The 22,683-nt window shown below is 44.0% G+C and overlaps 1 protein-coding gene across 1 annotated transcript in view; it reads left to right on the forward strand.

Annotated features, from left to right (window-relative positions):
- PTPN14 (protein tyrosine phosphatase non-receptor type 14) overlaps positions 1-22,683 on the forward strand; it is a 97,396-nt gene that overhangs the window by 43,370 nt on the left and 31,343 nt on the right. Inside the window, exons 6-11 of the mRNA XM_077282281.1 lie at positions 10,838-10,908; positions 11,464-11,551; positions 16,382-16,470; positions 17,883-17,970; positions 18,987-19,069; positions 19,907-19,964. Coding sequence (XP_077138396.1) covers positions 10,838-10,908; positions 11,464-11,551; positions 16,382-16,470; positions 17,883-17,970; positions 18,987-19,069; positions 19,907-19,964 — 477 coding nt within the window. The remainder of the gene's footprint in view (positions 1-10,837; positions 10,909-11,463; positions 11,552-16,381; positions 16,471-17,882; positions 17,971-18,986; positions 19,070-19,906; positions 19,965-22,683) is intronic.

The following is a 22,683-nucleotide window of genomic DNA, read 5'->3' on the forward strand; positions in this document are numbered from 1 at the left end:
AAAAATAGGTCAGTAGATGGTATAATGAAAGAAGTGAATACTTAATTGAACAACAAATCGGTGCGCAAAGGACAAACAACTAGGATCTAGATAAGCTTGAACAATGCTTGCAAAAAAGAAGTCTAAAGGCCCCGTCACACATAGCGAGATCGCTGCTGAGTCACAAGTTTTGTGACGCAACAGCGACCTCAGTAGCGATCTCGCTATGTGTGACACGTACCAGCGATCAGGCCCCTGCTGTGAGATCGCTGGTCGTGTCGGAATGGCCTGGACCTTTTTTTGGTCGTTGAGGCCCCGCTGACATCGCTGAATCGGTGTGTGTGACATGGATTCAGCGATGTCTTCACTGGTAACCAGGGTAAACATCGGGTTACTAAGCGCAGGGCCGCGCTTAGTAACCCGATGTTTACCCTGGTTACCAGCGTAAATGTAAAAAAAAACAAACAGTACATACTCACCATCTGATGTCCGTCAGGTCCCTTGCCGTCTGCTTCCTGCTCTGACTGAGATCCGGCCGTACAGTGAGAGCACAGCACAGCAGTGACGTCACCGCTGCGCTCTGCTCTCGGTGTACGGCGGCTCAGTCAGAGCAGGAAGCAGACGGCAAGGGACCTGACGGACATCAGATGGTGAGTATGTACTGTTTGTTTTGTTTTTTACATTTACGCTGGTAACCAGGGTAAACATCGGGTACTAAGCGCGGCCCTGCGCTTAGTAACCCGATGTTTACCCTGGTTACCCGGGTGCTGCAGGGGGACTTCGGCATCGTTGAAGACAGTTTCAACGATGCCGAAGTCGTTCCCCTGATCGTTGGTCGCTGGAGAGAGCGGTCTGTGTGACAGCTCCCCAGCGACCACACAACGACTTACCAACGATCACGGCCAGGTCGTATCGCTGGGCGTGATCGTTGGTAAATCGCTATGTGAGACGGGGCCTTAAGAGGAGACTTAATAGCTGTCTACAAATATCTGAATGGAAGTCACAGTGTAGAGGGATCATCCTTATTCTCATTTCCACATGGAAACACGAGAAGCAATGCAATGAAATTGAAAGGTAAGAAGATACAGGTTAGATGTTAGAAAAAAAGTTTTTGACAGTGAGGGTGATCAATGAGTGGCCCAGGCTGCCACGAGAGGTGGTGAGTTCTCCTACAATGGAAGTCTTCAAACAGAGGCTGGACAGACTTCTGCCTGAGATAGTTTAGTGAATCCTGCATTGAGCAGGGGGGTTGGACACCAAGGACCTGGAGGTCCCGTCCAACTCTAACATTCTATGAACTGCATAAAATTGAGGCGCATATCAAAAGTACAGACAGTCATCAAATCAAACTTTTAATCCTACCAATACAAAAAAAAACCTTTTGAAAAATGACATAAAGCAGACCTTTGGTAAATGCCATTTGTTAGCTATCTACTTTTAAAATTTGAATACTGTTAATTTTTTTTTTTTTTTTTAATCAAAATTCCGCTTTTTTTATTATTGATCTAAATTTACCACAATTATAAAGTACTACGTGTCACAAAAAAACTCCACTACGTCACTGGAATTCCTTGTATCCTTCCAGAGTTGTTACCCCATAAATTGACACATCAGATTTCAAAAACTGGTCTTGATCACGAAGCCAAACCTATTGATCCCTTTTGGACCAGCTTACCATGTGATTTGTATGCGAGTTTCCTGATTTTTATCCACATGACCCCATAGGGGGAAGGCAGAGGATCGAGCATGTTGAATTTCAAAATTTCAACGCCGCAGATTTTTCGTTCAGTTGATAAATTGTTAATAAACGATTACAAAAATTTGTACGGAAAGCCAATATGTGTGTTAAATAAATAAATAAATAAAATAATGAATTACACGCCTGGCCATTTATCTAAAGGTCTGCCATTTTACCTACCTTTTACCTTTTCCTGCAGCGGGTGGGGGGAATATTTGACTTTTTGACTTGACAAGGCAAAATTTAACAAAATCAGCTGGCTGTTAGCTTTGGAAGCCAGCAGTTTTGAGGCTATGTAGCAGCTTACTGCACAACAGGTGCATATTGTGCACCCCTAAGACCGAAACTGTTTTACATAGCCCGAAACTTTGGATAGTTGAGGGTGGTGGTGGGGAAAAGTGCAGAAGAATGTGAAACGTGTTGCAACAATTAGTGCATAATCTGCTCGTGCTTACTAGATCCTGAAACCACGACCGGTAGATAAGGTCAAGTTTATTTTGCTGCTGTATGTGCAATCCAGTCAAGATGTTTATCTCTGTAAATTCTATTCCTCATAAATCATGTCAACGCGCTGGAGATCCTTTTATAGGACGCTATTTACACAGCAGTAACAAAGCAGCTGCCTACTTTAAAGGATTTAAATCTAGTCTTTTATTTATACTTTTTTTTTTATATGGCTTTTATTTTCATACTTCGGATAATAAAAAGCTCTCTGCATACAGCTGCTCTGCAGACCTGTGTGTCTCCATGGTGACAGACTACAAACAATCCCTGTGTAGTCTGATCCACCCGTTGTGGTGCTTGTTTGTTTTTTTTTCTTGATCACAAATGTAAGGGAGTCGCTGATTACTTAAAGATCAGATGATGCCTTTTTTTTTTTTTTAGCCAGTAACCTTGGAAAAAAAAATCAAACAATAAACATATTTTGTGTTATGTATCCTTGCATTTATTTGTAGGTGAAAATTGTGCTTTTTTTTTTTTTCTTACAAGTATAAGGGAAATTTGTGATTTGTAGGAGATGAACTGTATAAATAAAAGTAGATTTTATTTTTTTATTTTATAGTTTGTTTTTTTTTATCTATAATATTGAAAACCTATTAAAATCTGATTGCTGGTTGCCGACTCTGCGCTCCTGCCGATCAGCTAGTAGAAAGTGCTGTGGTCACTTGCATGAGTGTGTGCACCCACTTTATTTAGTTCATCAGTGTAAGTGCCACCGATCTGATATTGATAGACCACCATTATTATGATCCCAGAAATTCCCTTTAATGTTGAGTTCACGTGCAGCGGTCATGCTGCGGCTGTACACTGCAACGGCCCTGTGCTCCTGCAGAAACTGCTGCTTCACCTGCATAACCATGCTGTCATTGTGATCAGCCGCACGGTCTTGCAGGTGACAAAGCTGTATCCCTGCAGGATTTGGTGAAGACTGCAGCAGCACAGGGATTGTTGCAATGTAAAGCAGCAGTATGACGCCTGGGTGTGAACACAGCCTATTTCTATTAGCAAAGTTGCTCCATATTATTTTTGACAAATTATTTCTTGTGACTACACAGTGGGCTTGATGGGACTCGGGTAGGTTCCGATGCTGAAGCTTTAGGCCATGTTCACACGTTCCTGATTTCCCTGCTGTTTTTTCTGCACTAAAAACCGCAGCTCTTGGCAGAAAACGCAGGTGTGGTTTTTGGTGCGTTTTTGGTGCGTTTTTTGATGCGGTTTTTAGTGCGGTTTTTTATGCAGTTTTCTCTGCAGATTGTCTGTGTTTGACACAAATAAAGCTTTAACTGCAGTGGGGGAAAAAAAAAAGAAATGATGTCATTTCCTTGTCCAACCCTTTTCTTCTTCCATCCTCCATTTTGGGACTAAACACCAAAATGAGTGGACGTGTTTTGAATGACAGCGCTCCGCAGAGTGCGGAGCGTAGGCCAGATCACAGCCCGTGGATCCAGCTCTATCCAGCTATTTAAGTGCCACGTATTTAAGTGCCACGTATCACGTATTTAAGTGCCACGTATTTCAGTTGCACGTATTTTTGCTATTGTAAGGTGGCATTAATCCCGGTTAATAATGGAGAGGCGTCAATAAGACGCCTATCCATTATTAATGCTATTAAAATGATTAAAAAAAATATATATAGGGGGACCCCCCCCCCAAAAAAAAAAAAAAAAAAAAAAAAATGACATAGGGTCCCCCTATATTTTTAGGCCAGAAAGGCTAGGCAGACTGCTGCGGGCCAATATTTGTAATTTGTAATAATTTATACCCATGGCTGTTCCCAGGCCATGAATATAAGCCCACAGCTGTCTGCGTAGCCTTTCTGGCTCAGAAATAAAGGGAGAGCCCCCCCCAAAAAGTGTTGGGGTCCCCCTATATTTTTAGGCCAGAAAGGCTACGCAGACAGCCATGGGCTTATATTCATAGACTAGGAAAGGGGCCATGGATATTTGCCCCCCCCCCCGGCTACAAATATAAGCCCGCAGCCGCCCCGGAAAAGGCGCATCAAAAAGATGCGTCAATTCCGGCACTTAGCCCCTCTCTTCCCACTCCCGTGTAGCGGTGGGATATGGGGTAATGAGGGGTTAATGCCACCTTGCTATTGTAAGGTGACATTAAGCCAGGTTAATAATGGAGAGGCGTCAATAAGACCCCTATCCATTATTAATCCAATGAAAGGGTTAAAAAAAAACCCACAAACACTAGAAAAAAAAATATTTTAATGAAATAAAGACACCCACTTTTTGACCATATTTTATTGTACGCTCAATCCGTCCTGAAGACCCTCGACCTGAAAAAGACGCAAAATAAAAAAACAAATTCATACTCCCTGGCCCTGTCCGCAGAAATCCATCGAGGGTCCCACGAAGATCTTCCATGGAGAACAGACACATCCAGAGATATGTCTGCTCTCCATGGCTGCAGCAACACACTGACAGGAGCCATAGTTCCTGTCGGTGTGTCACTGCGCATGCGCGAGTGAGTTTACCGGCGGTCATTGACCCCGGCACTCTCGCTTAACGGCAGTGCTGCGTGGGAAAGTTCAACGCAGCTGTACTGCCGTTAACCGAGACGCCGGAGCCATTGAACTCCGGAACAGTACGCGATACACTGCTAGGAGCTTCGCTCCTGGCAGTGTATCGCCGGAGAGCAGCCGATCGGCGTGGGACACTCGTTTTATGGATTCTGCGGACAGGGAGTATGAATTAGATTTTTTTATTTTGGGATTTTTTCTAGGGGATCGAGGGCTTCGCCTACCAGTGTGCTGTTGGTGAGTATATACTCTGTTATGTGTTGTATGTACTGTACTGTGTGTCATGTATGTGTATTGTGTGTGTTTTGTGTAACTTTACAACTGTGCTAAGTCGCCGGACACAGGGACAACTCTCCCATCCTAATACCGGATGGGAGTAGTAGTCCCATATGGCGACTTGGCACAATGGTGGCACTAGCGTCGCATGGGAACACACACACACACACACACACACACACACACACACACACACACACACACACACACACACACACACACACACACACACACACACACACACACACACACAGCAAATCAATCAAGCGGCCGACATCGATCCCCATGCGACGGTATGCCTCCATGTCTCTTCGGGATACAGGAACACACTCCGCCCACGCACTTCTGCCCGCTTCCCCGCACTTCCTGCTGCAGCGGTTCTCCACCCATAACCGCAATAAAACCCGCAGATATATTTTTGATCTGCGGGTTTTACTGCGGGTTTGACCTCACAATGGAGGTCTATGGGTGCAGAACCGCTGCAGTTCCGCACAAAGAAGTGACATGGTCCTTCTTTTTTACCGCAGCTATTCAGCGCGGCTTTTTTAGTCAATTTCAGCATCATGTGCACAGCGTTTCCTGTTTTCCATAGGGTTACATTGTACTGTACCCTGCATGGAAAACAGCTGCGGACCCACAGCGGCAAAATCGCTGCGGTTCTGCAGTAAAAAACGCATTGTGTGAACATGGCCTTAGGTGTAGCTTTGTTTTGTTTTGTGCTTTCACACCGAAAGACACATCCGTCATGGGTAAAGTCCTATTACCCATATAGTCAAAGATTAGTGTGTATATCTATATCTATCATATATAAATAAAATACATGGTGGGTATGAAAAGTATTCAGACATCTTTTTTACATTTTTCACTCTTTGCTTCATTGCAGCCATTTGGTAAATTAAAGAAAGTTAATTTTTGTTCTCATTAATGTTCACTCTGCACCCCATATTAACTGGAAAAAAAAGCAGAAATGTAGAAATGTTTTGCAAATTTATTAAACAAGAAAAACTGAAATATCACATGGTCATATGCTCAGTATTGAGTAGAAGCCCCTTTTGAGCTAGTACAGCCATGAGTCTTCTTGGGAATGATGCCACAAGCTTTTCACGCCTGGATTTGGGGATCCTCTGCCATTCTTCCTTACAGATCCTCTCCAGTTCCGTCAGGTTGGATGGTGAACGTTGGCGGACAGCCATGTTCAGGTCTCTCCAGAGATGCTCAATTGGGTTTAGGTCAGGGCTCTGGCTGGGCCAGTCAGGAATGGTCACAGAGTTGTTCTGAAGCCACTGCTTCGTTATTTTAGCTGTGTGCTTAGGGTCATTGTCTTGTTGGACGGTGAACCTTCGGCCATGTCTGAGGTCCAGAGCACTCTGGAAGAGGTTTTCATCCAGGATATCTCTGTACTTGGCCGCATTCATGTTTCCTTCAATGACAACCAGTCGTCCTGTCCCTGCAACTGAAAATCACCCCCATAGCATGATGCTGCCACCACCATGTTTCACTGTTGGGATTGTATTGGGCAGGTGATGAGCAGTGCCTGGTTTTCTCCACACATACCACTTAGAATTCTCACCAAAAAGGTCTATCTTCATCTCCTCAGACCAGAGAATCTTATTTCTCATAGTCTGGGAGTCCTTCATGTGTTTTTTTTAGCAAACTCTGTGGCTTTCATATGTCTTGCACTGAGGAGAGGCTTCCGTCGGGCCACTCTGCCATAAAGGCCTGACTGGTGGAGGGCTGCAGTGATAGTTGACTTTGTGGGAACTTTCTCCCATCTCCCTAGTGCATCTCTGGAGCTCAGCCACAGTGATGTTGGGGTTCTTCTTTACCTCTCACCAAGGCTCTTCTCCCATGATTGCTCAGTTTGGCAGGACGGCCAGGTCTAGGAAGACTTCTGGTGGTCCCAAACTTCTTCCATTTAAGGATTATGGAGGCCACTGTGCTCTTAGGAACCTTGAGTACTGCAGAAATTCTGTTGTAACCTTGGCCAGATCTGTGCCTTGCCACAATTCTGTCTCTGAGCTCCTTGGCCAGTTCCTTTGACCTCATGATTCTCATTTGGTCTGACATGCACTGTGAGTAGTGAGGTCTTATATAGACAGGTGTGCACCTTTCCAAATCAAGTCCTATCAGTTTAATTACACACAGCTGGAATCCAATGAAGGAGTAGAACATCTCAAGGAGGATCACAAGGAAATGGACAGCAAGTGACTTAAATATGAGTGTCTGAGCAGAGGGTCTGAATACTTATGACCATGTTATATTTCAATTTTTCTTTCTTAAGAAATTTGCAAAAATTTCTACATTTGTTTTTTCAGTCAAGAATTGGTGCAGAGTGTACATTAATGTGAAAAAATATGAACTTTTTTGAATTTACCAAATGGCTGCAATGAAACAGAGTGAAAAATGTAAAGGGGTCTGAATACTTGACATACCCACTGTATACATATCTCTGTTAGAAGGGGAAAAAAAAGTACAAAAATCAGAAATTGGCCTTAATGTGGCTAATCATTGTATGAATCTGTGGCCCCTTAAACTGCACTTCACTGGCTGAAATACAAACATAATATTTGATGGATTTTCAGGGAGCAAATAGATGTGTGAACATGGCATCTGAGCCCTTACAATGCAATACTAGGATTCGATCTGGTATTTAAAAAAAAAAAAAAAAAAAAAAAAAAAAAGGTATATTTTGCTAATGTAAATTTCAAAACTATAAACATTAGGAATTACTGGCGTGAAGCCGGCATTACAGTGACTGCACCAGCAGAAGAGTGAGTGCAGCTCTGGAGTATAATACAGGATGTAACTCAGGATCAGTAATGTAATGTGTGTACACAGTGACTGTACCAGCAGAATAGTGAGTGCAGCTCTGGGGTATAATACAGGATGTAACTCAGGATCAGTAATGTAATGAATGTACACAGTGACTGCACCAGCAGAATAGTGAGTGCAGCTCTGGGGTATAATATAGGATGTAACTCAGGATCAGTAATGTAATGTATGTACACAGTGACTGCACCAGCAGAATAGTGAGTGCAGCTCTGGGGTATAATACAGGATGTAACTCAGGATCAGTAATGTAATGTATGTACACAGTGACTGCACCAGCAGAGTAGTGAGTGCAGCTCTGGAGTATAATACAGGATGTAACTCAGGATCAGTAATGTAATGTATGTACACAGTGACTGCACCAGCAGAAGAGTGAGTGCAGCTCTGGAGTATAATACAGGATGTAACTCAGGATCAGTAATGTAATGTGTGTACACAGTGACTGTACCAGCAGAATAGTGAGTGCAGCTCTGGGGTATAATACAGGATGTAACTCAGGATCAGTAATGTAATGAATGTACACAGTGACTGCACCAGCAGAATAGTGAGTGCAGCTCTGGGGTATAATATAGGATGTAACTCAGGATCAGTAATGTAATGTATGTACACAGTGACTGCACCAGCAGAATAGTGAGTGCAGCTCTGGGGTATAATACAGGATGTAACTCAGGATCAGTAATGTAATGTATGTACACAGTGACTGCACCAGCAGAGTAGTGAGTGCAGCTCTGGAGTATAATACAGGATGTAACTCAGGATCAGTAATGTAATGTATGTACACGGTGACTGCACCAGCAGAATAGTGAGTGCAGCTCTGGGGTATAATTGCAGGATGTGACTCAGGATCAGTAATGTATGTACACAGTGACTCCACCAGCAGAATAGTGAGTGCAGCTCTGGGGTATAATACAGGATGTAACTCAGGATCAGTAATGTGATGTATGTACACAGTGACTGCACCAGCAGAATAGTGAGTGCAGCTCTGGAGGATAATACAGGGTTAGTACATAAAAAGCTGAATCACCAGGTGCATGCATCATATTACTTATGTGGGTGAATTCTATATATAAACTGACTGACACCCACATTCTCTTTATTGCTACTTTAGTTGTGTATGTATCTGACTCTGGTTTGGATACATTGCTTTGATTATTTTTTTCTTTGGCAAGTTGCACTCTGTTAGTCGCAGCTGTCCAGACTTGTCTCCTTATTATCTCTGGATACCTCTCCCTTGTGCATACTTTTGTGACAGAAGAAACAAATAATGTGTGCAGGGCCTCCGGGGAAGGACCGGGGAGCTCTGCTGAGCACAATACCCATTGCCCGGGGCCTTGTTTTTCTCTCTAGCCTTCTGTCACACTGTGGTCTTGTCGTGTTGCATTCCTTGTGTGTTTTATTGCTTAATCTGTCAGCCATACTTGGCAAAACTTCAGAGACCTATTCAAGGCTATTGAAGCGGAGGTGTGTTCCTCCTTTGGAACGGCGAAGAAAGGCAGCAGTGATGTAGATGTCCTTCAAGTCAAGGTTGGCGTGTGCCGGGTCATCAGAATAGATGGCTCTGTGCTTTACCAATTACTGATTTAGTTATGTAGCACCGTCATGGCTGCTGAGCTCTGCTTGGCTAGACCTCCACCGAAAGGCGTTGACCTTCAGTTATGATCGCCATCTGGTTTGCTAGTCTACTTTTGATGGTCCACCAAACAATATCAAGAGCTATGATGTGTATAGTATTGGACTCTTTTTATAAGGGAGACATTTTGGACCCCCAATCCATGCTCAATGGTCCGGGTGCAACCTGAACTCTTCCACCTTCTTATTGACATGCCCCTTCAGGTTGATCGCTATAGTTTAGAAGTCCACCCACTCGATTTTACGAAACCTGTGAAGAGTTCCTGTGTGACTTTCAGTCCCCTTTAGACTTCATGACTTGGATGAAAATCGTGGTCTACACCCCCTTATAGTCCTACCTCGAAATTTCGTTTGAACACCATATTTACGACAGCCGGCCACTATTTTTCTTTTGCCCCCTCAAGCTCTTTGACCCAGGTACATTCAGTCTCTGCCTACCTATTACCGTTCCCCGATTATTAAGGTTGGAAACCAAATTTATGAAGGCCACTCAACACTCTGCGAATAGTTTCTCCGAAAGTCGAATGCCAAAAATACCGTGATCCGGGTGCAACTACCCATTCTATAGGCAAGCCCCAATATTCAGGTAGAACACCATACACACCTGGGAATTACATGCCAAAATATATTGACATATGTCCATTTCGATGACTTCGTGTAACTATATTATCTGTTAGTGGTCATAGGACGTTTTCCATGAGCAAAGAAGGCAAAATTAGTGGAGATCGCTCTGTGAGCAAGGTGACTCTCGAAGAGACCACCAATTTTTTTTTATTTTTATTTTTTTAAATTTGTCTCAGCAAAAGTTTGTTGTTTTTAACTTTGTGGCTGCTGTAATTTGTGATGGAAATTTTTTTCTTTGTATGGAAGGAGGGCGGGGGTCTAGGTACGAAGACCAGATGGCTGTTTGGCTACTGTTAAAGGTGTATGGGAGCCTATAGATCGCCTTGTATTTGGTATCCTAGTAGATGCATCTGGCAGTGGCTCATGCCCCTCACCTCCATAGGCAGGTTTGAGGTTTTAGCCATAGCTAGCCTAAAATGGCGCTGTCCAGGATTACAAAATATGGCAACTTCCAAAAAAAATAAAACTGTAGCAAAGTAAATATATCGAAGTACCACACACAACCTCTGTTCAGGTGTGGCCCTGTCCTTAGAATAAAGCAGCCATGTTTTCAAATTCTGGAAACTGAGCCTCATACAAGGGAATGTGAGTGACGTGTAATACCAAACACAACCCATAGACAGTGGTGGCGCTGTAGAGCTCTTGTAAGGATAATGCTCATATAATTGTAATGAAATTTTTATGTAAAACTTCTACCTTACTAGTTTGGGTCACGATCTGTGGTTTTGTTTTAGAGCTGGACCAAAGACAAGGCTGTGCTGGATGATTTACTTCACAAAGTGGCCTTGGAACATAAGACTCTAAGGTGAGCCAACTATTTTTATTTTTGTTATTAAAAAAAAAAAAAAAAAAAAAATTATATATATATATATATATATATATATATATATATATATATATATATATATATATATATATATATATAATTTTTTTTTTTTTTTTTTCGTGGGGAGGGGGGTCTGAAATATTTTTATGTCCTTAACATACAATGTAAGCCACACATATTGTTAAGTGTCTGCCAGTTACTGGATCGGCCGGTTGTTTGACAAAGCAGATGTCAGGGGAAAGAATGATAGGGCATGTTGCATTGCAGCATGCCCAATCCTTTGTTCCAGAGGGAGAAAAGCAGCTGTTGGAGGAGTCTTCAGCATTTTCTTGTCCTTTTCTGCTTAAAAAAAATGAACAAATAATTAAGCCTGTTTCCCAAGACCCTTCATTATAAATTCAGATGATCTTGTAAGCTGTACCATTATTCTTAAAGGGAACTTAACCTTTTTTTTTAAATAAAAATTAATAATGGTCAGGTCATGTTTTTGTTCCGCTGTCTTCAGTTCATGAGCTGACTCTGTTTATCTTGTAGTGAGATACCTCCGGAAGAAGCAGAAATTCAATATATAAAGGAAGTGGAACATTTGGACGGATACGGGCAGGAGTGTTTCCATGTAAAGGTATTCCTACTGGAAGAATAAGCTTGGCTCTCTACTGACACCTGTCTGTCATTGGTTGTATTGCACATCATGAAAATTTGGGGAATGAGGCGTTTTTTTGTTTTTTTTTATTCAATGACAAATTAAATGAAAGATTTTTCTACCATAGGTTGTAGTTTGCAGTTTATAATCATTGAGATGAGTAAATTGGGGAAAATTTATATTAAAATATGTTTCTCCTGAAATTTGGATGATTTTTTTTTTCTTTTAAATACAAATTGGTGCACTTTGACTTCACCGTGGACATAGTTCTAACTACTTATCAACCTCTGAGCTGTCCTTGATACAGAACCCAATTTAATGCTGCATGATCTAACTTAAATCACACACCTGGTGGACAGGACTTGCCGAATGTCACATGGATCAGCAGGATATGCTGGACGCCAGGCAGACAAGTGAAGTTGGAAATGCCAGAAGACAGTCTGTATTGTGGACTTATAAAGGAACTATAACTGTATTGTCTGTTCAAGACTTGCAGCAAACAAATGGTTAAAGACAGTGCTGTCTCCTAAAAGCAAATAGATGATCTTTAGGAAGTAGAAAAGCAAACTAAATAATTCCTCACATTAAAGGGACGCTCAATGCAGCAGCGTTTTGTAGTGTGGACAACACGAGTGAAGTTTTTAATGCTTACAGCAGGTGAATGGTTAATCAGCAGGTCTGAGTCAAGAAGTAAATATAGATGGTACTGGATAAAAAAAAATGAGTTGGCTGAGTTGAAAAACCTGGATGGTGAGGCGAAACGCCAAAGCACACAGTAGCTGAATACAAGGCTTACTGAGTAAGTACTCTGGTGATGACGCGGGCGTTCATCCGGCTACTTATAAAACCTGGCATGTACTACAGCAGAGGAAGGCATCCTCAGCAGAAGGAGCAAGGCCCGGCCCCGGAGCTGAGACAAGTGAATAACGCATACACCCGTAGTGTCTTGTGCGCACACTTGGTATTTTCAGCATGAGAGCCTGGGACTGCTGTACTGACCCTGCGTCTCTTTACGTTAGTAGTCACATGTTACATTATTATCTAACCATTATATTATTAACCCCTTAACGACCGCCGATACGCCTTTTAACGGCGGCCGCTAAGGGTACTTAAACCACAGCGCCGTTAATTAACGGCGCTGTGGAAAAAGTGAATAGCGCCCCGCAGAGTCGGATTTTCTCTGGGGTCTCGGTTGCCGAGGGTAGCCGAGACCCCAGAGAACATGATTCGGGGGGTTTTTACCGACCCCCGAGTTGCGATCGCCGGTAGTTAACCGTTTACCGGCGGTCGCAACAAAAAAAAAAAACAAAACGCGATTTGCTGTTTAATTTCTCTGTCCTCCGATGTGATCGCACATCGGAGGACAGAGAAATGTGGTCCCCGATGGCCCCCAATAGCCCCCCGATACTTACCTACCTCCCCCGGTGCTCCTCGTTGCTCCCGATGGGCGCCGCCATCTTTTTTCTGGGAAAAAATGGCGGGCGCACGCGTAGTGCGCCCGCCGCCCGGCACCCGGAAGTTCTTTGGGGTCTCGGCTGCCGGGGGTAGCCGAGACCCCAAAGAACATGATCGGGGTCGGTTTGCACCGACCCCTGTTTTGCGATCGCCGGTAATTAACAGTTTACCGGCGACCGCAAAAAAAAAAAAAAAAAAAAAAAGCGATCTGTAATTCTCTGTCCTCTGATGTGATCGCACATCAGAGGACAGAGAAATAGGGGGATTCGGGGACCCTAACATACTCACCCGGTGTCCCTGGGTCCTCTTCTGTCTCCTCCTGCCGGCCGGCTTTTTCCTTATGGCGGGCGCATGCGCAGTGCGCCCGCCATCTGCTGCCATCTGCTGGCCGGCAGGAGAGACGAGTTGGGGCTAAAATTAGGGTTAGGGTTAGGGTTAGGGCTAGAGTTAGGGCTAGGGTTAGGGTTAGGGCTAAATTTAGGGTTAGGGCTAGGGTTAGGCTACTTTCACACTAGCGTTTTTTTGGCTTCCATCGCAATGCTGCGTCGTTGGAGAAAAAACGCATCCTGCAAAAGTGCTTGCAGGATCCGTTTTTTTCTCCATTGGCTTGCATTAGCGACGGATTGCCACACGTCGCATCCGTCGTGCGACGGATGCGTCGTGCTTTGGCGGACCGTCGGCACAAAAAAAGCTACATGTAACTTTTTTGTGCGACGTGTCCGCCATTTCTGACCGCGCATGCGCGGCCGGAACTCCGCCCCCGCCTCCCTGCACCTAACAATGGGGCAGCGGATGCGTTGAAAAAACAGCATCCGCTGCACCCGTTGTGCGGCGCTTACAACGCTAGCGTCGGTATGTCGGCCCGACACACTGCGATGGGCCGAGTACGATGCTAGTGTGAAAGTAGCCTTAGGCTTCTTTCACACTTGCGTCGGTACGGGGCGGTCGCAATGCGTCGGCCCGACGTACCGACGCACGTTGTGAAAATTGTGCACAACGTGGGCAGCGGATGCATTTTTTCAACGCATCCGCTGCCCAGTCTATGTCCTGGGGAGGAGGGGGCAGAGTTACGGCCACGCATGCGCGGAAATGGTGGACGCGACGTACAAAAAAAAGGTTTTACATTGAACTCTTTTTGTGACGACGGGGCTAAAGTTATGGTTAGGGTTGGGGCTAAAGTTATGGTTAGGGTTGGGGCTAAAGTTAGGGTTAGGGTTGGGGCTAAAGTTAGGGTTAGAGTTGGGATTAGGGTTAGGGGTGTGTTGGAGTTAGGGTTGGAGTTATAATTTTGGGGTTTCCACTGTTTAGGTACATCAGGGGGTCTCCAAACACGACAGCCAATTTTGCGCTAAAAAAGTCAAATGGTGCTCCCTCCCTTCTGAGCTCTACCGTGCGCCCAAACAGTGGTTTACCCCCACATATGGGGTATTGACGTACTCAGGACAAATTGGACAACAACTTTTGGGGTCCAATTTCTCTTGTTACCCTTGTGAAAATAAAAACTTGGGTTCTAAAAAATCTTTATTGTTAAAAAAAATATATTTTTTATTTTCACGACTGCATTATAAACTTCTGTGATGCACTTGGGCATTCAAAGTTCTCACTACACATCTAGATAAATTCCATGGGGGGTCTAGTTTCCAAAATGGGGTCACTTTTGGGGGGTTTCTACTGTTTAGGCACATCAGGGGCTCTCCAAACGCGACATGGCGTCCGATCTCAATTCCAGTCAATTTTGCATTGAAAAGTCAAATGGCGCTCCTTTGCTTCCGAGCTCAGCCATGCGCCCAAACAGTGGTTTACCCCCATATATGGGGTGTCGGCGTACTCAAGACAAATTGTACAACAACTTCTGGGGTCCATTTTCTCCTGTTACCCTTGGTAAAATAAAAATTTGGAGGCAAAAAGATCATTTTTGTAGAAAACAATTTTTTTATTTTCACGGCTCTACGTTCTAAACTTCTGTGAAGCACCTGGGGGTTTAAAGTGCTCACCACACATCTAGATAAGTTCCTTAAGGGGTCTAGTTTCCAAAATGGTATCACTTGTGGGGGGTTTCCACTGTTTAGGCACATTAGGGGCTCTCCAAACGCGACATGGCGTCCAATCTCAATTCCAGCCAATTCTGCATTGAAACAGTCAAACGGTGCTCCTTCACTTCCAAGCTCTGCGGTGCGCCCAAACAGTGGTTTACCCCCACATATGGGGTATTGACGTACTCAGGAGAAATTGCACAACAACTTTTGTGGTCTAATTTCTCCTGTTACCCTTGTGAAAATAAGAATTTGTGGGCGAAAAAATCATTTTTGTGAAAACAAATGCGATTTTTTATTTTCACGGCTCTACGTTATAAACTTCTGTGAAGCACTTGGGGGTTCAAAGTGCTCACCACACATCTAGATAAGTTCCCTAAAGGGGTCTAGTTTCCAAAATGGTATCACTTGTGGGGGGTTTCCACTGTTTAGGCACATTAGGGGCTCCCGAAACGCGACATGGCGTCTGATCTCAATTCCAGCCAATTCTGCATTGAAACAGTCAAACGGTGCTCCTTCACTTCCAAGCTCTTCGGTGCGCGCAAACAGTGGTTTACCTCCACATATGGGGTATCGGCGTACTCAGGAGAAATTGCACAACACAATTTGTGGTTAAATTTCTGTTTTTACACTTGTGAAAATTTAAAAAAAATGGTTCTGAAGTAAAATGTTTGCAAAAAAAAGTTAAATGTTCATTTTTTTCTTCCACATTGTTTCAGTTCCTGTGAAGTACGTAAAGGGTTAATAAACTTCTTGAATGTGGTTTTGAGCAGCTTGAGGGGTGCAGTTTTTAGAATGGTGTCACACTTGGGTATTTTCTATCATATAGACCCCTCAAAATGACTTCAAAGGTGATGTGGTCCCTAAAAAAAACATGGTGTTGTAAAAATGAGAAATTGCTGGTCAACTTTTAACCCTTATAACTCCCAAACCAAAAAAAAAAATTGTTTCCAAAATTGTGCTGATGTAAAGTAGACATGTGGGAAATGTTATTTATGAACTATTTTTTGTGACATATCTCTCTGATTTAAGGGCATAAAAATAAAAAGTTTGAAAATTGCGAAATTTTAAATTTTTTTGCCATATTTCCATTTTTTTCATAAATAATCGCAATTAATATCGAAGGAATGTTACCACTAACTTGAAGTACAATATGTCACGAAAAAACAATCTCAGAATCAGCGGGATCCGATAAAGCGTTCCAGAGTTATAACCTCTTAAAGTGACACTGGTCAGAATTGTAAAAATTGGCTAGGTCATTAAGTACCAAATTGGCTCTGTCACTAAGGGGTTAAACTTGTGCTACGTTTTTGTTTTGTAGGACAGCCACAGCAACGACGTCAACCTCTGGATTTTCTTCATGGGGATCTTTACTGGAGACAGTCTTGGAAAAGCCACAGCCTCTTACAGGTGAGTGAATAATCGCTAAAGGTGCAGATGTAGCCGGTATGTCGATGGCTGTGGTGGTAAGGTGGTGTGTTGATGGCCGTGGAGGTGGCATGTCAAGGCCGCGGAGGTGGGGGAGCGGCGTGTCGATGGCCGCGGAGGTTGGAGGGGCTGCATGTCCAGACGGAGGTAGGGAAAGGCATGTCCAGGCTGTGGAGGTAGGGGAAGGCATGTCCAGGCTGTGGAGGTAGGGGAAGGCATGTCCAGGCTGTGGAGGTAGGGGAAGGCATGTCCAGGCCGTGGAGGTAGGGGGAGGCATGTCTAGGCCGTGGAGGTAGGGGGAGGCATGTCTAGGCCGTGGAGGTAGGGGGAGGCATGTCCAGGCCGTGGAGGTAGGGGGAGGCATGTCCAGGCCGTGGAGGTAGGGGGAGGCATGTCTAGGCCGTGGAGGTAGGGGGAGGCATGTCTAGGCCGTGGAGGTAGGGGGAGGCATGTCCAGGCCGTGGAGGTAGGGGGAGGCATGTCCAGGCCGTGGAGGTAGGGGGAGGCATGTCCAGGCCGTGGAGGTAGGGGAAGGCATGTCCAGGCCTCGGAGCTCAGAACACTATTATGGTCGGTGTTATATTCCCATGCAGTTTGTGGTTGTGTGTCCCAAGAATTGCTTGGCAAACAAATAATTGGTTTGCAGGTAAAAGTCATTGAAATTACACAACCATTAGAGGTTCCCAACTGCACAGCAAAAACAACAAAACCGCTAAGTGTGACAATACCCCCAATATACCCGCACCCTGCATTTTTTTATATTGTGGATGAGTGCATTGCTCATCAGGAGCCATCATGTGGGATCACATACACCCACAGTAACGTGGTGGTCTCTCCGATATGGTCTCATTGTTCCTTGCAGCCTCCCGATATCTTTCTACTTCCGGTGAGGGACGCATTAGGCCTCATTGCCCGCCGCAGCCATTACTGTCTCTTCCACAATGCATACATCTCTTGCCGAGGTCTGATGGATCCGTCCCATCCAACCCCCGTGTGACCATGTAAAGTAATATTAGCGGCACTGTGCAGATGGACCGTGTAATAAGTTCCCCGGGAGCGATGTCCCGGCGTGTTGAGTGTGTTGGAGCCCCGGCGGGCTGTAGGAGAAGCATCCCGACCAGTCCTTTATCTGCATGCAGGCTAGAACATGGGTACTTTTTCTCTTAATCTCATCACTAGCAAGTGGATGAATAGTGCACTTCTGTGTCCTGACATGGTCGGCTAGAGATAGGTTCCAGCCACGCACAGATGAATGGCTCTTGAAAGCATCCTAATGGTAATCTGTCCCGCGAGCCCTGCCAAGCTGGAGGCTGAACGGCAGAGATATCGCTGGCGTGACTGCGCAATGTCGGAATGCGAGTCTTGGCAGAGCTAACCTGCGATCTTGTCTCCAGGTGGAATGACATTGGGAATATCACACACAACAAGTCCGTAATTGTACTGGAGCTGAACAGAAAGGAAGAGAGCGTCTTTTTTCACACGGTACGTGAGTAATCTCCTTTCAACCCCATCACCCCCCCCATAATGAACTTGCAAAACAATAGAGTCACTATCCAAACTTTATAATGTTTGGTATTATTACAGGATTTGCACTTTACACACCCAACTTAAAGGTTATGTCCATTCTTCAGCAATATTTGAAGGTTAAATTTATTGACTTTGAGCTGCACTCACTGTTCTACTGCTCCTGAGTTACATCCTATATTATACCCCAGAGCTGCACTCACTATTCTGCTGGTGCAGTCACTGTGTACATACATTACATTACTGATCCTGAGTTACATCCTGTATTATACTCCAGAGCTGCACTCACTATTCTGCTGGTGCAGTCACTGTGTACGTACATTACATTACTGATCCTGAGTCACATTCTGTATTATACCCCAGAGCTGCACTCACTATTCTGCTGGTGCAGTCACTGTGTACATACATTACTGATCCTGAGTTACATCCTGTATTATACTCCAGAGCTGCACTCACTATTCTGCTGGTGCAGTCACTGTATAAACACTTTACAGTACTTATCCATAGGTGAAATCCATATTGTACTCCTGAGCTGCAATGGTGATTGTTCTGGTAATTGTAACTTGTTGAACAGCTTAAAAAAAAACCCTCCCCTAGTAGCTTAGCTGAGCTTCTGATTACTCTTTTCTATAAATAATAATTTATTTTTTTGCATCGTACACACCATGAGATGACCTAACAATCATGTCGTTCAGTAAAGTAATCCTGTTAATTTCTAGTTGTCCCATAAATCTTGAAAAATACATCCATATTGTTAAAACTCATGATCCTTTTTTCTTTGTCTAGATAGCATTTTCAGTGAATTTATTTATTTTATTTTTTTTTTTACTTTTGTTGCTGTGTTCCACTTTTACATAACTTTTTTTGTTATAAAGTCACAGTTTTTGGAATTTCACTTGTACCATCCCGTTCATTCTGTTTCTTCTGCTTCCACGTGATGTGATGACTTACGCTTGTTTATTGCATTTCAACAGGATGACATTGAAAACAGCAAATATATATCCCGGCTATTTGCTGCTCGGATGAAATTCTACAAAGAACACAAAATCTGCACTGAGTAAGTGATCGCCGGGATACTGCGATGATTCCTGACATCTGATCGGTTTCAGGACCGATCAATCGGATCTAATAGGTTATATGTGAATCCTTATGTAAGAAATAGACCCTATGTAGAAAGGGATTGGCCTTAAAGTCTCCTCCAAATGGGGTCATCGTCTTCTGGACTTTTTCGAGGCTCGTTGTGATATTGGTCCTCTTAAAGTACAGTAACCCTTCAGTATCCCCTTTAAGAAACCATGCCCCTTATTTCCCTCTTGCTATGTAATAATGCCCCAATTTTTTAAAAGCAATAGAAGTCCTCTACCACCTTTGAAAATAATAGTGCCCCCTTTATACCAGCTCACCCCCTCTAAAGTTTGTACACCCTCTAATTCCAATCTCCATTGTACTCCTCTGTTAAATTGTGCCCCCCCAAAGGCACATTGCATTGTTAAACTAGGCACAAAGTTGTCTTTTAAAAAAAAAAAAAAAATCAATTAAAAATAAATAGAAAAATTGTTTTAAAAACCCGTAGGATAGTTTTTGGGCACAAACAAACAAAAAAATGATAAAAGGCTGCGATCAACAAGTTGTAGGTGATGATGGCCTAATTGATTGTTGTTTCGGAAGCTGGGATATGGAGAGCTGTTTGGTAGGATCCTTACACTGTAGACCAAAGATGTAATAAAAATCAAAAATCAAATGAAAAATATGAGACCCCCTTTGTCTCTGTTGATGGCTAAAGCCGCTCTGCAATGTTCGGACCCCATCGAGGGGCTCCCCCCATACCTCAGCTTCCTAAACCTTTCGTGATTGTGTTGATGGAAATAAAGTTTTTACTTTTATGTTTTAACAGAGCGCACAATACACCCCCCGCGGTGCGAAGACACTCCACCTGGGGAAGATCCTCCATGGTATGTGACTGCTGAAAGGAGAAAACTGACTGTAAAAGGGGGTTAAGGAGGACCCCTGTTATCACTTCTGATGTGTCTGTTTTATGAAACCCTTATAATAAATGATGCTCCGAAATTATGATTTAATAGAATTCGGAATTGTCCATTTCCTCTGTTATTCCTCCTAGGAAACTGGGCTTTACGGTTTTCTTTTCAGACTGCACTGATTGGACACCCCCCTAACAAATAAGACCGTTTACTCCTAAATGTCCAGGACGAACAACAGAGGAACAACACAATGCAGAGATCTAAGAAGGAAAAAAAAAGCTCCAAAATTTGTCATTTTTGGGGGGAAGACAATTATTTACTAACTAGATGGTAGCCTGATTCTAACGCATTGTGTATTCTAGAATATGTATGTAGTTTATTTATGAAGATTTTAGAATAATACATTGAATACACAGGATTCGGCCGGCCACGACCAATTAGCGAAGCGTGGTTCAAATCCTGCGCCAATTCGCAGCCGGACTGCGCCTGTCGCTGATTGTTCGAGGCCAGCCATGTATATAACAGCTACGTAGTATATTGCACAGCCACGTAGTATATTGCACAGCCACGTAGTATATTGCACAGCCACGTAGTATATTGCACAGCCACGTAGTATATTGCACAGCCACGTAGTATATTGCACAGCCACGTAGTATATTGCACAGCCACGTAGTGTAGAACAGCCCACATAGCATATAACACAGCCACGTAGTATAGAACAGCCCACGCACGCAGTATATACAGTGCCTAAAAGTAGTATTCAACCCCCTGCAGATTTAGCAGGTTTAATAAGATGCAAATAGGTTAGAGCCTTCAAACTTCAAACAAGAGCAATTAACAATTAACAGATGCATAAATCTTACAAACCAAAAAGTTTTGTTGCTCAGTTAAATTTTTATTAATTTTAAACATAAAAGTGTGGGTCAATTATTATTCAACCCCTAGGTTTAATATTTTGTGGAATAACCTTTGTTTGCAATTACAGCTAATAATCGTCTTTTATAAGACCTGATCAGGCCGGCACAGGTCTCTGGAGTTATCTTGGCCCACTCCTCCATGCAGATCTTCTCCAAGTTATCTAGGTTCTTTGGGTGTCTCATGTGGACTTTAATCTTGAGCTCCTTCCACAAGTTTTCAATTGGGTTAAGGTCAGGAGACTGACTACGCCACTGCAACACCTTGATTTTTTGCCTCTTGAACCAGGCCTTGGTTTTCTTGGCTGTGTGGTTTGGGTCGTTGTCTTGTTGGAAGATGAAATGACGACCCATCTTAAGATCCTTGATGGAGGAGCGGAGGTTCTTGGCCAAAATCTCCAGGTAGGCCGTGCTATCCATCTTCCCATGGATGCGGACCAGATGGCCAGGCCCCTTGGCAGAGAAACAGCCCCACAGCATGATGCTGCCACCACCATGCTTGACTGTAGGGATGGTATTCTTGGGGTCGTATGCAGTGCCATCCAGTCTCCAAACGTCACGTGTGTGGTTGGCACCAAAGATCTCGATCTTGGTCTCATCAGACCAGAGAACCTTGAACCAGTCAGTCTGAGTCCTCCAAGTGATCATGACCAAACTGTAGACGAGCCTTGACATGACGCTTTGAAAGTAAAGGTACCTTACGGGCTCGTCTGGAACGGAGACCATTGCGGTGGAGTACGTTACTTATGGTATTGACTGAAACCAATGTCCCCACTGCCATGAGATCTTCCCGGAGCTCCTTCCTTGTTGTCCTTGGGTTAGCCTTGACTCTTCGGACAAGCCTGGCCTCGGCACGGGAGGAAACTTTCAAAGGCTGTCCAGGCCGTGGAAGGCTAACAGTAGTTCCATAAGCCTTCCACTTCCGGATGATGCTCCCAACAGTGGAGACAGGTAGGTGTTATGACCCCAATGGCGAGGGTCTCAGAGGAACGTGGAAGTCTGCAGAATACAAAAATCCAGCTCATAGGGCAGTGGTAGCTGGGTTGACCATATATCTACTCCTAACGCCAACACTAGAAGTAGCCGGGGATCATTCCTACGTTGATTCTAGATGACACGCTCCAGCCGGAGAATCTAGCTACCCCTAGTAGAGGAAAACAAAAGACCTTTCTTGCCTCCAGAGAAGGGGACCCCAAAGCTGGATAGAAGCCCCCCACAAATAATAACGGTGAGGTAAGAGGAAATGACAAACACAGAAATGAACCAGGTTTAGCACAGAGAGGCCCGCTTACTGATAGCAGAATAAAGAAAGGTAACTTATATGGTCAACAAAAACCCTATCAAAATCCACACTGGAAATTCAAGAACCCCTGAACCGTCTAACGGTCCGGGGGGAGAACACCAGCCCCCTAGAGCTTCCAGCAAAGGTCAGGATATATATTTGGAACAAGCTGGACAAAAATACAAAACCAAAACAAAATAGCAAAAAGCAAAAAGCGGACTTAGCTGATGTAACTGGAACCAGGATCAGTAGACAAGAGCACAGCAGACTAGCTCTGATAACTACGCTGCCAGGCATTGAACTGAAGGTCCAGGGAGCTTAAATAGCAACACCCTTAACTAACGACCCAGGTGCGGATAAAAGGAATGACAGAAAAACCAGAGTCAAAAAACTAGTAACCACTAGAGGGAGCAAAAAGTAAATTCACAACAGTACCCCCCCCCCCTTAGTGAGGGGTCACCGAACCCTCACCACGACCACCAGGGCGATCAGGATG

The sequence above is a fragment of the Ranitomeya variabilis genome, chromosome 2 (assembly GCF_051348905.1).
Source record: "Ranitomeya variabilis isolate aRanVar5 chromosome 2, aRanVar5.hap1, whole genome shotgun sequence".
NCBI lineage: Eukaryota > Metazoa > Chordata > Amphibia > Anura > Dendrobatidae > Ranitomeya > Ranitomeya variabilis.